The following is a 16163-nucleotide window of genomic DNA, read 5'->3' as shown; positions in this document are numbered from 1 at the left end:
TTACCTTATAAAGCACAATAATAAAAGTAATTGTTCAGGATGCGAGGGTCTTTTCAAGTGTTGAAAATACAAAAGTGGAACAAAGTTGGAAAAGAGCATGGAAAACAATAAATGTTTATATTAAACAATGTGTACACATTTTCTGACAATATTAAATGCTATTGCGTTTGTTCATTTCAAATTCAAATTCAATCATAAATTTAATTGTATGCAATAAATATAAATAAAAGGAGATTTGGATAAATTTCACACTTAAAGCAGTCTTTTACCACCAGTTAACTTAAATTTCAAAGTATAACTTTGTAAAGTTATTGTAAGTACAAAACATCGTAATTGTGCGTATATGAAATAATTTACGTTTATTGCACTAACGGCGTTCCATAGATTTTTTTCCGCGACAAAGTAACGTTGTTAAAAACCATTAAAAGGTATTTTTTTCTTTCTCAAATTCTTTACATGTTAAAATTTAAGTGAAATTAAATACATAATTTGTCTTTCCTTAGTATTTTGGTTAAAAAGAGTGAACGGTCAATGTTTTAAAGGAAATATTTGAGTCTGAACGCTGACGTACGAAAAATGTGTAAATGACATCTTTTAAAACTTTATTATTATGTCATTTTATAATGTTTCCACCTTAAAAATTATAATATACATTATTCCTTACCTTGAATTAAGATATATCCATATTAAAAGTTGATATTCACAAAAATTGGAATTTGTTTGACAAGTCTGTTTGACCCGGAGTGACGAGTTATCTCCCATAACACGTATGGCGCGCATAAGATGTGACAATTTTACAAGGTATCATGTAAAAAACAAAAGGTGAAATAATAACACTTTCCCTTTTTCCGATTTTGTCCGATTTTTTCATGGTTCTTCTTTAATAATGTGCTAATAAATATATACAAAATTAATTTCTGTTGCAATTACTTTGAGGTTATCGGCTAAATTGACTGGACTATACTGACAATAGTACAACATGATTGTTTGATTAATAATCAACAAATTAAATATTAATTATATTCCTTGTTTCGCTTTTCCGAGATAAGATAATATAAAAGCAGTTTATTTTGTAAGTGTTTACAAATAAAAGAGATTTTGAGACTCGGATGAATTGGCGATTAAAAAGGAGGTGGGGTCGTACTGCTCTCTAAACTACATCCCACCCCTGACTCCGGCGCCACTAGTCTTACTTAAATGACTCGTTATCATATTAAAAGAAATATCATATCGCAATTGTTTCAACTTCAATCAGTTATAAAAAGATACAGATTAATCATTTTAACGTTTTATTCAAATGTAATTTAAAATATATAATGAATAATGAAAAACAATCCTTGATTGTTCAAAAATATTATAACTACCCTGGGAAATTTCTTAAACGAAATTAATCATCAGAAATCGTTACACTTTTATTACTTCTATCGAATCTATCTTTTGTCCTCCATTCCCAGAAGTATCCATCAAACTTGATTTATTCAAATAAAACCTATTTGTAATTAAAAGCAAATGCTAAATGTAACAAATGTACATATCATGGCTTATAACTTAATTGTATAAGGATTGTATTATCTATGTCTCGCAATCTACGACTTGCGTTCAAAGCCACTTGTCTCTAGAAAAAAAAATCTTCATACATGTACTTTCATATATTTTTTTAAGGTATTTGATTTACATATCCATGTGCCCATGTTGGCGTTGCATGCGAGAGAGACAACAAACCTATCATGTAGTTTCTGATATAAACGTACATGTATGTAGATAATACAACATAATAAATGATACAAAATGGGGAAATTTATAACATAAACTGCGTATTAATTGATAAATTAGGTCTTCAGAGATAAATAATTACATTATTAATTGTTACACAAGTCCTTTTTCACAATAAGGACAGGCACTTTTGAATGATGTACTAAAAATGAACTAACACTACCCATAACACCTAAACGCGTTTTATTTCGTCCTCGATTTCCGGTTACGATACAGTCTACATTTTCTTCGTTGGCTACTTTAAGAATTTGTTCTTTTGGGTCTCCTAGTTTCCGCACAATTTTTCCTGAAATCTACAAAATTAGAAACTTGTAGCATTTTAAACAGCACAGACAAAGACGATATATTGCTAAAAACCAAATATTTTCTACGCAAATCGTGAAAAATAAACCTGTCCATTGGCAATACAGTCATCCTTTTTACCAATTTTAAAATATTTATAAAAAAAAATGAAATCTATAGCCGAAATAAAGCATATTTATGTAAACCCAAATGAGGCTGATATATTAAATAATAGATCTAAATATCCATAGCACACGTCTGGAAATTGACACAAAAAGTTGCACTTTATGCAATTAGAAAAAAATATCTAGATCATAGAAAATTCGGTTTTATGGACTTTTCATTCATAAATTAGTACGGCAAGGTTTCTATTATTTGAGTAATAGAAGAAATATAGTTCTTTCTACCTTCCCAATTCCTATAAATTCATAGAAAAATACAATAAAAAGAAAACGTGTGCTGATGAATAATAATGTACATAAAACAAAAACAAGTTACATCCAACCGATTAGGGAAAAAAAACTCCATTTTTAGGCACAGGCTAAATATATATAATAATTATGCTTATTCTGATAAATTAAATGAGTATTCTTTTGCTTAATATCTGATATATTATATTTCAAAGCATTTTAAAAGTATTGTTTTGCAACATTTTGATTTTTAAAGCCCCAAATGTTGATAGCTGAATTTTTTCAATTTTAACGTCAAATTTTAACACGCAATGTTGAATATAGAATTTAATATACTGTCTATAATATACATATCCTATTGCCATGCAACTTTGCAAACAGTCTCATATTTTGTTAAGCTTAGGTCATGCCAAGTTTTATTAAGATTGGTCAACTTTTTCTATCCTAAGAGACGAAATCAGGAAATATAGAATCTGTACTTTGACAACTTCCCCGAATGATTTAATGGTGTCAATTTGTCAAATTGCATGAAACTAAAGGATTTAAACTTTTATTTGATAGAAATTCTGCAAAAACGACCAATTTTGGCATTATGTGGTCAAAATAAGCATTTCATAGCTTTTTCAATTTTGATACTTAGGTGGCATTCTGACTTTCTATTCGAGAGGTTTTTATGTGTCAATATTTCTGTTGCGAGGCTTTAATCCAGTTATTTTACTTATTTCTGATTTCTGAATCTACAGAAAAGAATATTATCTCAGACAATTTGTGCAAAATGTGTTGTATAAATGAACCTCGTCCAACGCCCTGCTTGGATCAAGTTCAATGTGAGGAGCTTGGTACTAAAAAGTTGAAATCCATAATAAAGACCACATGATCAATCAAGTGACTTACTTTTTCCCTTTTCAGATGTTCATGTAGTCGCGCCAAAAGTAACCTCGTTTCTTGTTCGTGCTCTAATATCATTGTCTTGAGTTGATGTGTACATTTGGAAATGAAACCTGGAACATAAAATAACGCTAAAAAGCAATTGGTACACATATCTGCAGCAAGCTTATTCAAAATTTTAAATGGTTTTTCATTTAGAACAACCTGCAGTTTAAGCTATCAGCGAATATTTGTTTTAACTCGGGCAACTCAGGCAAGGTCAAAACACTTCTTAAACGTGCTAAGAGTGTTGAATTTTCCCCACACAAAGAATCAGAACTATCGTCCGTTTTTTAACCGCAGACTTATATTTCCCGTTCACCCAAAACACACACCCTCTTATAGGTTATTACCAGACGTAAGAAGTCGTGAGAAGACCATTTTTATACCCAAGACAACTTTTGTAGACACATGTCTCTAAACAGATATAAAACTAGGCCTTGTTACGAACGCACAATAGGTATATTTACGTCGTATTAAGAAAATACAAAAGAAATGAATGTAAATGGTTGAACACTACAGAACGATAGTATATGATTTACAGTACAAAATGAATATTTACAAATACTCACATGAAAGCTGTGACTGTGTCAATTCGGGACAGTGAACAAACACAACATAATCAGATGCTTGCCTTAAGTACTTAAGATACCCTGTTTAAAATACAACAATATCAAAGTGTCAACTTTTATGTCATAAATTTAACTGCTTAGACCTTTGAAGTATGAAAGTCGAAAACACATGGAGTTTTATAGTGTTTTCATTATTTCGTATGAGCTGTTTATTTTAATATTTTGATTGGTTATGAGTATTCTGTACAACGTTCATGTACATTTATTCTATTTTTCTTATTTACCATTTACTAGTATACAATCAGTAACACCATGTCCATGTATTGCATGTACATAAATAATAAGTTACGCTAGCATTCATGTAGTCGCAAATTTGACTTCGGCGGCTTGTTCTGGTTACTGTTTATGTCGTGGGACGTCAGGGCGCTATTCGTTTAAAGCTTTTTGCTGTGCTTCAGGGGAAAGTACATATAAATATTTGAGATAGATTGAAACATACCTAGCTATGTAATAATATATAGTAACTTGAATGTATACAAATCATCCCATATCCTGTCGATACTGTTTATTAAGATTTTGGCGTTTTAATTTGAGCAAGATAATGCTTTTCTGTTTCGGATATGGGGTAGCATCCATAACACAAAATCAGTACATGCACAAAAAAGTACACAAAAATCGAAACGTTTTTACCGTTGAAACTCTTGGGTGTGGGCTGATCTATTAGAATACATGATTTTAATAGTTCTAATTGGCTTTGAACTACCTTTCAGTAGCTGCTTAAATTTGTTTTAAGTGAACGATGTGTTGTAACACCACTTTAACAGGTAAATGGGGCACTCACAATCTCGTGGGGGACTCGGTGGCCGAGTGGTCGAGGTAGTTACTACTGTAATCGCTAGCCGTTGTGAGTTCGAACCCCGCTCATGCGTGTGCACTCGACTCCAATCTTAGTTGACTAGGATTGTCAGTTTTCCTATCGAAGGTCGGTGGTTTTCTCCGGGCACTTCGGTTTTCTTCACCAATAAAACTGGCCACCACGAAATAGCCTTAAAAGTGGTGTAAAACACCAAAAATCAAAATCAATCAAATCACAATCTCGTGCTTTAAATAAAACCATCTACGTGACGTCACGTCAGTTCTAGCAGAAAGTTACATGTACCTCTTTGAAAATCATACAATATCTCCTCATTTTTTTCCGAAGTAGTCGGTATAGTTTCGGTTTGTGCCCTTTGAACTTAAGGACGCTTAACTATGGCAACAGAATACGCATGCTCGAAAATCCTTTCTGTGATTGGACAAAATGCTGTCATGGTGGGTGATTTGGTTGTGTTTGAAAAAACGCCTCGTTAATTATATCGTGATGGAAAGCAAGTGAAAAACTATAAATATTTGAACGAGATCTTACAAAGATTTATATTTTTATAACAATAATTGTTTCTCTAGTAGCTCTTTGCATCCATGACAGCTGTTTATTCGGGACAATTATATAATTTTCAATGTAAACTTTGTTGTACGAACGTACATGTACATGACTTTTAGAACGCACCTACGCATGTGAGATTTCCGCGTTATTTAAATGGTAAATCGAAATGATAGTTTTAAACATATACTCAAATTTAAATACGTCGGATATCTTTTTTAAAGATAGTTCTTGTTTATAAAGTCAACGAATTATTTATCTCATTCTGCTAGACACGAAACCCGACAATGCTTTCACGAATTTCAAACAGAAACTTTGATCTCCTGGTCCCTCAAATTTCTGAGGTATTTATATTTTGCTGCAAAGCAGGACATTTTTTCTCTTCGTATTATAGTAAGTGTATGTACTCCGTTATTCAAAGATTGCTACAAGAGTTATAAATGACCGAGTGTCGGAAGGGAAGTAATTCGTATATTTTATTAATCATGTTTACTAATATCGACAAATAATGTAATAAGTTTTATGTGTATTAATTTTTGTGTTAGGAATGTATTCGACGTAACCCATGAATGTGTCTTCAGACTGATTGTTTTTTTTTTTTTTTTGGTTTTTTTTTTAATACATATACTGAAGATTTATTCTATAATCATAAAAATGGACGTATTGAAACAACGTTTTGCCAGTTTAAGTTTTTTAAAAGTCATCAAACGATACATGTATATTTGAATTTCATACATTTTTATACACTTTTCACTTTTTGTAATAACAAAACATTTGATCGTCAATATTATGATACTGTATCATCGCTTTTTGCAATAAAGTTGATATATTATTATAAATAGACTCTGGAAAAAATCTATTTCGCAAATAGACTCAGTCATTCAAGGTGAAATTACAAAACATTTACTTATTTTAATTGAATGCATTTTAAAAAAAAATATATTTTATAAATTTAAAATTTATGAACTCCATGCACGTGAAACTTACATCGATAAGCATGGTCCGAGTGGTCACTTCCGTCCATAGCCAGTAAAACTGTTCTGTAATTTTCTTCCATTGTATTTTCTTTTGTTTACAATTCTTTCCTAACAGACATCTTGAGTCTGAAGAATATAGAGATGTACATGTCTCGGTTAATTGTTGGTGATTATGACATTTGTTATCCTTGAAATAATATGCTAAAATGAATTGTTCGTGTAATACACATCTTATTTATCTAACAGATTTATAAAGGTTGCCAGAAGAAATAAATATAGAGTGCATTGACACGGTTCAACGATAGAAGCGTATACTTACAGGTTACACGCCATTATTCCTACAGCCCATTAGTCCGACAGCCCATTGGTCCGACAACCCATTAGTCCGACAACCCAATAGTCCGACAACCCATTGATCCGACAGCCCAATACTCCGACAACCCCGACATTTAACAAGTCAGTACCAGGGTATCAGGTGAAAATAAAATGTGTCTGTCTGTATTATATTACGTCTAGATATGTAGTAACATATTTTAAGAAATAATTCCGTATATATAAAATAAGGCTTAGGTTGTTCGAATACTTTCTATATACTCAATTCGAAATCTGTATATAGAATATAACAGAAAAGAATACGTCATTTTCCAAACTAAAGGCTCTTTAAAGAACATATAAATCAAGAACAACCATTGAGGGTACGAGCTGCTGATGATACCCCCGCCAAAACATTTCGGTAAACGGGAAATGTTTGAGTTGTGAATCATTGAATTGTAGTTTCTGAGAAAAATGTGACGACAATTTTCAACTTGGCTGTCATGTAATGAGTAATGAATTTGAAAACGCATCACACGACATAGCCAACTTCAATAAACCTTTCAGAAATCCTTGTAATGTAGTTCCTGAAAAAGATGCAACGAAAATATTTATGGGACGGGCGGACGAACTGAAGGATGGACAGACAGAGATAAAACAGTATACCCCCACTTTTTCAAAGCGGCGGTCTAATGATTGGGTCAATATTCCTGACATTAAGACATTACAATACTTGATATAATTATCTTTAAAGCACTATAAGCCTCAGTTACCAAGACAAAATACAAAAAAGCAACTAACACATTGATATCAAATAATAGTCGGTATCAAGACATGTACTATATAATTCAAAAGATCTAACAGTGTAATCATCATCCCCCCTCCCCCCCCCCCCCCAATAATAGTAAAGTTTTCTTGTGTTAACATCGAAAATTTATCATATTTATCTTACTTTTTAAAGTTCTTACATGTGCTAGAAATATGGTGAAAGAGTTCCTCCCTCAAATTTTTATGAAGTGAGCATTCGATTAAAAAATAACTCTCATCCTCAACTTTATCAGCTGTACAAGTATCTAGCATTTTCAATTCTTTTAAAATGTAATGGAAGAGCACCGATTGTGAATTAACATAAGAACTACCTTTCTTAAAATCAATAATATCTAAATATTTTTCTACTTCTTGAAAACAATCTTTAAATGAAAAATAAGTGTCAAATTTCCAACAAAACACATAATGTACCAAGTTTCTTTAAATAAAAAATAAGTGTCAAATATCCAACAAAACAAATAATGTACCAAGTTTTTAAAATTAGACAATTTGACAAAGACACAAGCAGGACAAGAATGTCACACATTGTCTTAGTTTTTTTACTAGTTTGTTATTGGCTTTCATACTGCAGTCATTCTATTTGAGCAGTCAAAATGCGTTTAATGTATATTTCTGCGACAAAACTAATTTAAATAAAACTCAGATTATTGATACAAGGAGAGAAAGTGTTGCGACCAAAGAGGGTGGGTAGTGTTATTCAACTCCGATATATTTATTTATGTAGTTAATAGTAAGGGAAACCTCACTCCCCTGATACGCGAAAGGGGGGACCGAAGATCTAGTTAAGTCTTATAGATGCATGACTTTTTTTATTAGTTGTTAGTGGCTTTGAACTAGCTTTCAGATAACGGCGAGAACTCTCAGATCTGTTGCTAGTGTCTTTTTGTTGTCGGGATGTACAAGTACCCGGCCACGTCCACTTGTATTTTTGTCCATCTGATGAGTTAAACCTTTTTCAACAGATTTTTATAGTTCGTTCTTATGTTGTACTGTTATACCACTGTCGCAGGTTAGGGGAAGGGTTTAGATCCGGCTAACATGTTAAACCCCGCCACATTATTTATGTATGTGCCGGTCACAAGTCAGGAGCCTGTAATTCAGTGGGTGTTGTTTGTTTATGTGTTACATTTTTGTTTTTCGTTCATATTTTAATACAAATAAGGTACTTTTTTACATTTTCATATCGGGGCCTTTTATAGTTGACTATGCGGTATGGGCTTTGCTCATTGTTGAAAGCTGTACGGTGACCTATACTTGTTAATATCTGTGTCATGTTGGTCTCTTGTGGATAGTTGTGTCATTGGCAATCATACCACATCTTCTAATTTAAAAAGAGATAGATCAAGCCACACATGCAAAAATTAGCGAAATAGAACAGCACAGACTGATATTGGACATACAAACAACGAAATATAAAGATAGATAAAGTACCTTGACACATAAAACGAATATTGGACGAGGATAAGGACTGAGCAGTTGCTATAAGCATATGTATCAACTCAATATACTGAGACAAATATCCCGCATGGAAAGAATATTTCTAATCAAGACGGACAACCTCACATACCATAGAGGACGGAGTTGGTCTTTTTAGAGAAAATTTACCCATACCATAAGAAAAACGCATTGTCGGAATAATGGGCTGTCGGAGTAATGGGTTGTCGGAATAATGGGCTGTCGGAGTAATGGGCTGTCGGAATAGTGGGCTGTCGGAGTAATGGGCTGTCGGAATAATGGTTGTCGGACTAATGGGATGTCACCTACTTACATACAAAGAATGGATGAACGATCAAAAGTACATCGTATCCTAATAAAAAATTATGATCTTACTAGAACTTTAAAATTGTGTTGTTTTCATGACTTTTGGTTGTGTATATATTTTGTTATTCAGTCGATTATGTGTCACTGGTTTTATGTCGTTTATTGAATATCGACTTCAAATAACACTTTGAATTTGAATTTGAACTTAATTTAATAAGTAAGTTCATAAAGAACTTACAGATGCGGATCATGATGGGATGTATTTAACAATACAGACTGAGAGGTGGATCCAGCCATTGTCAAAAGGGAGCTCCCAACCCTGGATAAAGGCAGGGGTCCATCCACATGTCGCTTTTTCAATACATTGATCGTCAAAATGAAGGGTTCCAACCTCCGAACCAACTCAACCTCTCTGGATCCGCCACTGACAATATGATTTGTGGAAGTCAACGGTCAACACATTAATACTAGTAGGTTATATGGAACATTTTGGAACTCCTTCAAATCCATATTTCTTTTTCAAAAGCATAAAAAGGAAGATTCACAGAGACTTTGGTATTCAATGATTCTTCACAGGCGTTCAAAACACTTTCTTTGTAAACTAAGGAACAAATTAATTCATGTACATTTTTTTTTATTTTCATTTTCGTTTAAAATGCTGCGGAATCCTTTGATTTTTACACAAACAGAGTTTACCTTTCAAATTCCAGGCTATGTTGTCTTCTATATGAAATTATATAACATTTATACGGCCCTGCTACATTTCTATTTCATACCTGCAGTACTCGCTAAAATTAGGGATCCAATATGCAACTTTTTCACCAGAAAATTTTGAAAAAAATTATTTGAAGAAAAAGCAAATAATTTAAGTTCAGCTAAGTTATAAGTATCTTAATATTAATAAAAAGAATATTGTTGGAACATAAGTCTACTCACAAAATTTCAGTATGCCGGTATAAAAGATTTTTTTTGCTTTTTTATCATGAATTTCTTAATTTCTTAAATATACATTTTATTTTATTTTATTTTAATTGTATTGTTCCAACTCTAATCTTATCAATATTAACTTTACTTTTACAATCTATTTTTGTTGTCTGATCTTTTAATGAATGAGTAAATAATCATGCATTATGCATTGTAAATAAATATATCAATATATTGCGATGCAACCAATAAATAATTTTCTTAGAAAAAAAGACAATTTTATAAGTTTTTGTCCTTTTCATGTCTTTATAAATTCGTTTTCTAAAAGTTCAAACTTGTCACTATAAGAAGTGGTCGGATAATTTATCTATTAGGCCATTCATTAAACAATTAGAAAACAATTTAATTGATAACATCCGTGAGAGGAGATCGAAGGAGCAACACAGCATGGGATGAGTCGACGCTTTGGACAATTTATGACTTTAGAAACAATGGGTGTTTGTCACTATATCAGTTTGACCGCTGTATCATTTCACAAGTCGTTATCTCTCTCTGAAGTGACCATGGCCGAAAATTCTGCTCTCAGTCCAAATCAAAACTTAGAAAATGATGATTCTGTGCCGATTGATTTAACTAAAGATTCTAATGATAATAGTAGTGAAACTGATAATGTGATAAACAGACGAAAACGAAAGCCGAAAAAGTTCGAAAATTTATCTGACATTGACATTGAAGAAAGGAGGAATACTGCAAACGTCCAGGAAAGAAAACGTATGAAAAAGTTATCGAAAGCTCTTGAAGATCTCCGAAAGTGTATACCGGCCGAATATCACCTAACCAACCGAAAAATGTCTAAAATTCGGACTCTTAAATTAGCTGTTAATTACATTGCTTCTTTAACAGATATAATTGACAGAGACAATTTGTTAAAACAACAAGCCTTCCACCTTGAAAGTCAGATGATACAATCAACATATTCTTATTTGATGCCTTCGCCCATAGTTCAACAAGGGAACATTTCCACCGTGCAGCAGTCAGGGTTTTCGCCGTATCACACGCCTTGTATTAGTTCCGAACACAACAGACTACCAAAACGACACTTAAATTTCTCTCCTTTTTGTGGAACACCAATTCCGTCGATGATTTCGCAGGGAAGACAGTTAACATATCAGACTCCGGTGAAATCAGAACCAACTCCGTATAGGATTCCGGAAATGATCGAAAGACGGCGTACAAGTACCTTTTCGTCTCCGTCATTTATTGGTGATCTTAGAAATATGAATGAAGTAAATACAAGTTTTCTAAGCCCAATGACAGACGATAGTGATGTGGGGTCTGGACCTTCACGTTTAACCGATACAAAACAGTATGCATACACTTTAGATGGAATCAGTCCACTTCCAGAAGAGGAAAAATTCAGAGGAACTGACTGTGTGTTTGATCCAAGACGGAGAATCAAGAAAATAGAATGACGGATTAGGTAAGTGCTTCTCTTTAATGTTTTTACATGATTGTATAACTAATGCAGAAATCGTGGACAAGAAAAGCATAGTATACATATATATTTTACTGTATGTTCAAAACTTAAAGGGCAGAATAAAACTATATCAGTATTACCGGCGTCAAAAAAGACGAAAAAGGAATTCTGCATAGTCAACAATAGCAAAAATACATGTACATTGTACCTGGTAGCTTGAAGCTAAAAAATCTAACCCTTGTTGCACTTTAAAGTTGAATTATCCGCTTTGTAGGGAAATACATATATCTTATTTGCCTAAATTTTCTTCTGATACGGAAGGTCAACATTTTTGTGTATACAAATTTTGCTTTCTATATCATCATAAATTAAAAATTAAAGATACAATTTAATTTTTGTTTTGATGTTCCTTATTGGAAGAAGTTATAATTATGAAAAAACTTACTACACATTTACCAATAAATGTATTTTTAATATAAAATCATAATAGATATTGTCAAGGTCAAGGAAGAAGTTCAATGATTTATACATCGATCGTAAATAAATTCATATCTGTTCAAGTAAAAACATAAAGATAAGGAGATGTGGTATTATTGCCATTGAGACAACTATCAACCTCATTTCAAATGAAGTTGATGTTAAAAATTAAAAACCTCCTGCACAAATAAAAAACATTTAGGATTATAACTGCAAATGAATGTAACATTTTTGTAATTATGTATGCAAAATTGAAAATATAAGAGGATAATGAAACTCAATATGTAATATTTTCTACTGAAGTGAATTTAAAATATAGTAATGTTAAAATGCTGTATAAATCTAGACAAGTATTTAAACAATGAATTGAAATGTACTAGTGATTGACAAATTTACCTACTTTTCACAAATATCTCTTGTTGAAAATTCCTTAATACTCATTTACGTCAAGGTACATATGTGTGGAAATAATTCAATTGCAGTTATTGGACCATGACAGACAATAACAAATATCGCGTAAATTTTTAAGAATGTTGTTTTCTAGAAAAAAAAATCTTCATGTATTTTAAACTAATTCGTTATAAAAATTTATCAAAAACAATAGGTTAAGGAAATTCAACGTTTGTCTGTACGATTTAAAACATGTATCTACATTAAAATTAATTTTCAATAGATCCGAAAATTTCAAAAATTATAGAATATGTGCATGTTAACACATTTCTGCTTCGCTAAATCCAATATATAATTTTTTTTGGTGTAAAATACATTGCCCTTCTTCGGTGTACAATTTAGAATGATAGCTTGTCAAGGATATACTCTTTCAAAAGTACTGTTTTGCAGAATTGCCAATTTGTTTTCAAAATTTTGTTTTCATTAAGAAATAACGTCTGTTTGCATCTATGATTGTGTTTAAATTTGTGTTAATTTTATAAAATTTGATTCCATGACTGATATATGTATGTCCTTCTTTCACAAATATTTCAGAACAATTAAACTTTAACTTTTTTAAAGCAATAATGCAATTATTTTTCAATAAGAGCTATGTAAAACGAGAAAATCTTTTCATTTTTTAAAAAACATGGGAAAGCGATTTTGCCTTGTAAACGGAGCAAAAATATAGACTTTTGTCAAACATTTTTACTCTAGTTCTTATTTTTATTGCTGATATCGATCGTTTTAGTTTTATTCAAACCATACGTTTCTACGTATATTTACATCACTTAAAGCCGTAGTAGCTGAAAATTTTTCTATAATTAAAAAACTATATTTTCCCCACCAGACGTATGAAATTTATAAGTTCGGAACTTGAAATCTTTTGTATCACGTTTCAAAATTATAGACAAATGAGACTTACAAATGTGTTGGTCGATTTGTGTCACAAATAAACATATCTCCTTTTAATTATATATTTTCAAATTATGTGATATTGGCACATTATAATTTGATTGGAAAACCCTAGTTCAAGCCATACAAAATCTAAACTTTCAACTTTACAATTATTTTTAGTTCCAGGCTTCCTTTGTTAAATTTTTATTCGTGTTTTATTCTGTAGTGTTCTTCTGCTCCGTTAATTTACAAATATTTTGCTGTAATAATAAGCATGCTCACAATTTAACAATATTATATAAGACTATCTGTATCAGAAAAAGCGAAAACTGTATTTTTTGCATTTGACCCTATTTTTATATTATTTTGAGGTCTTAAGTATGAATTTGCACAATTCTTCTTGTTTTTGAAGAAGAAGAAAATGCAAACGACGAAAATCGTAACAATTTCTACAGTATTCTTGTTTTTCAGAAATGTATTATTTAATATTATCATCAATTATTCATTTGTTTGAAATAAATCAAAATAATTTATTCATTTATAAATCCTAAAAAACCAACCGTTTTCTTATGGAATAGGAGAACATCAATGATTGGATTTAAACAGTGTAATCATGAAAACGAAACACTTAAAATTCAAAAATCAGAACATTTTCCTTTATCCCTTTTTTTTTTTTTGCTTATAAATTAAAAAAATAAATTCCATTCGTTCATTTTTTTTTTATTAAATCCTTTACACTTTAAAATACAAAGGCAGATTAACGGTATAAAAATTCAATTAAAGATCCTATTTAAATTGTTTTTCATTAGTTTGAACCCTGTTTTTATTTGTTTCAAAAGAACGAACAATAGGTAACTTTATTTTAAGACAAAAACGGTATAAAATTTCTTGAATGACCGTTTGATGTAATTATCAACGTCCGTTAATTTAGCCTTTTCACATGGGAATGGTCATCTTTTATCGTTTTACAACATGGCTATTATTTGGACATTAATTCGGTGTTACTTAACACCTAAGTGCAAAGAAACGGGAGTTTAAATGGATTCTTAAAACCAAAGAAAGATCAGATAATTCAACAAGGTGGTGCTAACGACCGATATGCCAGCAGATTTTATGATAAACGATTACGTCCCTAACTAATCAGTGATGACGCCCTTTAATTGAGCAATAAAATAATTAACATGGTGAGGATAGTCCCTGTGTGTTCCGTTACTGAAGCTGTCTAGTTGGTAATTAGATGCCACTTGATCATTCTTTTGATTAATTTGTTTCAGTCATTTGTCGGTATTTTGTAAATTCTTTCGATTTGTGAAGATAAACATCTTCTGTCATTTCAAACACGAATTATGAAAGACAAAATAATTCAAATGTATAATTATTGTTTTTTCAGTAAAATTATACAAGATGAAAATAAAGGACAAATATGATTAATTTTTCTATTTAAACTTATTTCAAAGAAGAGAAACTAATTCGTTTCTCATCTTTTTATTTATTCCAGCGTCACTCTTGCGTCTTATGTAGACAAACGCGCGTCTAGCATAAACAATTTTGCATATATATAGTTTTTTTTTGGTTTTATATAATTTCAATTCTTTTATATTATACAATATGACTTTAAGAGTGGTTCACTTCAAATAGTTGTACGTGTTGTACTTTAAGTCAAGCATAATCTATTCTTTTTTGCAAGAACGGGGTGTGGTCAGTAAACAAGAAAACTTCAAACCTCTAAACCTTTCTCAAATAACGTTTATTAAAAATGTTTGGTTTGTTTTTGTTAATAAACTTATGTTATAAAATTGAGTTTCAAAAATAATTCTTGATCCTGCATATTATCGAAAAAATAAAATTTTGGGTTGTAAATTTAAGTAACAAAAAAATCTGAGAACCAAACCTATGACCCCACAACATTATGGTCAGTGCCCAATATGACTTTCATTTTTTTGTCATATTTAATGCAGTTGTTGGCCATTTTTCCACATGTGAAAATATAACAGTAAAATCAACATGTGAAAATATTTACAGACGAACGAAAACTCTTGATTACATGGACACATTTTTCCTACAGATAAAACTAACAACCCCAAGCAAACATAGTGACAAACCTCATTTTGATTTCCATGCAAATATAATCACCATATATTACTATTATTTCAAATACAGTTTTGGTAACATTACATGAACATGTAATAGTTAAACTAAAAACAAACTTGAAAAGCGTCCTAATCCTAAATCTTTTTTTCTCAGATATACAGTTCAGATTGTGACCAGTTCAATGCGAGGCTCAATCTAGTGCTACAGAATAGCCAGACGACTTCAGATCAAAACATTTATACAACACAGTATACAGTTTGTGGCAAGTTCAATGCGAGGTTCAATGTAGTGCTACAGAATAGCCAGACGACTTCAGATCAAAACATTTATACAACACAGTATACAGATTGTGGCAAGTTCAATGCGAGGTTCAATGTAGTGCTACAGAATAGCCAGACGACTTCAGATCAAAACATTTATACAACACAGTATACAGATTGTGGCAAGTTCAATGCGAGGTTCAATGTAGTGCTATAGAATAGCCAGACGACTTCAGATCAAAACATTTATACAACACAGTATACAGATTGTGGCAAGTTCACTGCGAGGTTCAATGCAGTGCTACAGAACAGCTAGACGACTTCAGTTCAAAACATTTTTATTACT

General features: G+C 31.5%; 2 protein-coding genes across 3 annotated transcripts; one reads left to right on the top strand and one right to left on the bottom strand.

Moving 5' to 3' along the window:
• Positions 1–1017: 1017 nt before the first annotated feature.
• Positions 1018–12592, bottom strand: LOC134708359 (stress response protein NhaX-like). Of its 2 annotated transcripts, XM_063568842.1 has the most exons (5): positions 12541–12592; positions 6372–6487; positions 3965–4045; positions 3360–3466; positions 1018–2066 (listed from the first exon to the last, which is right to left on the bottom strand). In XM_063568842.1, the coding sequence occupies exons 2-5, from the start codon at positions 6439–6441 to the stop codon at positions 1860–1862; spliced, it is 465 nt and encodes a 154-aa protein (XP_063424912.1). In that variant the 5' UTR covers positions 6442–6487; positions 12541–12592; the 3' UTR covers positions 1018–1859. The 2 variants fall into 2 exon arrangements, with proteins under 2 accessions (XP_063424912.1, XP_063424903.1); XM_063568833.1 differs by lacking the exon at positions 12541–12592 and having other exon boundaries at positions 6372–6599.
• Positions 10712–16128, top strand: LOC134708350 (myogenic factor 5-like). The gene is made up of 2 exons (XM_063568820.1): positions 10712–11666; positions 15711–16128. Exon 1 carries the CDS (start codon positions 10750–10752, stop codon positions 11656–11658), a length of 909 nt encoding a protein of 302 aa, XP_063424890.1. The 5' UTR covers positions 10712–10749; the 3' UTR covers positions 11659–11666; positions 15711–16128.
• Positions 16129–16163: the final 35 nt, after the last annotated feature.

This window comes from Mytilus trossulus, chromosome 1 (genome assembly GCF_036588685.1).
Source record: "Mytilus trossulus isolate FHL-02 chromosome 1, PNRI_Mtr1.1.1.hap1, whole genome shotgun sequence".
Lineage (NCBI taxonomy): Eukaryota > Metazoa > Mollusca > Bivalvia > Mytilida > Mytilidae > Mytilus > Mytilus trossulus.
Note: the sequence above shows the minus strand (reverse complement) of the source record. Positions and strands in the feature narration are given on the sequence as shown.

Bases quoted from the DNA above. Each gene is read 5' to 3' on its own strand.
- LOC134708350 (XM_063568820.1), top strand. From the start codon at position 10,750: ATGGCCGAAAATTCTGCTCTCAGTCCAAATCAAAACTTAGAAAATGAT.
- LOC134708359 (XM_063568842.1), bottom strand. From the start codon at position 6,441: ATGGAAGAAAATTACAGAACAGTTTTACTGGCTATGGACGGAAGTGAC. The intron at 4,046-6,371 runs GTAAGTTTCACG...TATTTTAAACAG, and splicing joins CTCGGACCATGCTTATCGAT to GGTATCTTAAGTACTTAAGG. The intron at 3,467-3,964 runs GTGAGTATTTGT...TTTATGTTCCAG, and splicing joins GACACAGTCACAGCTTTCAT to GTTTCATTTCCAAATGTACA.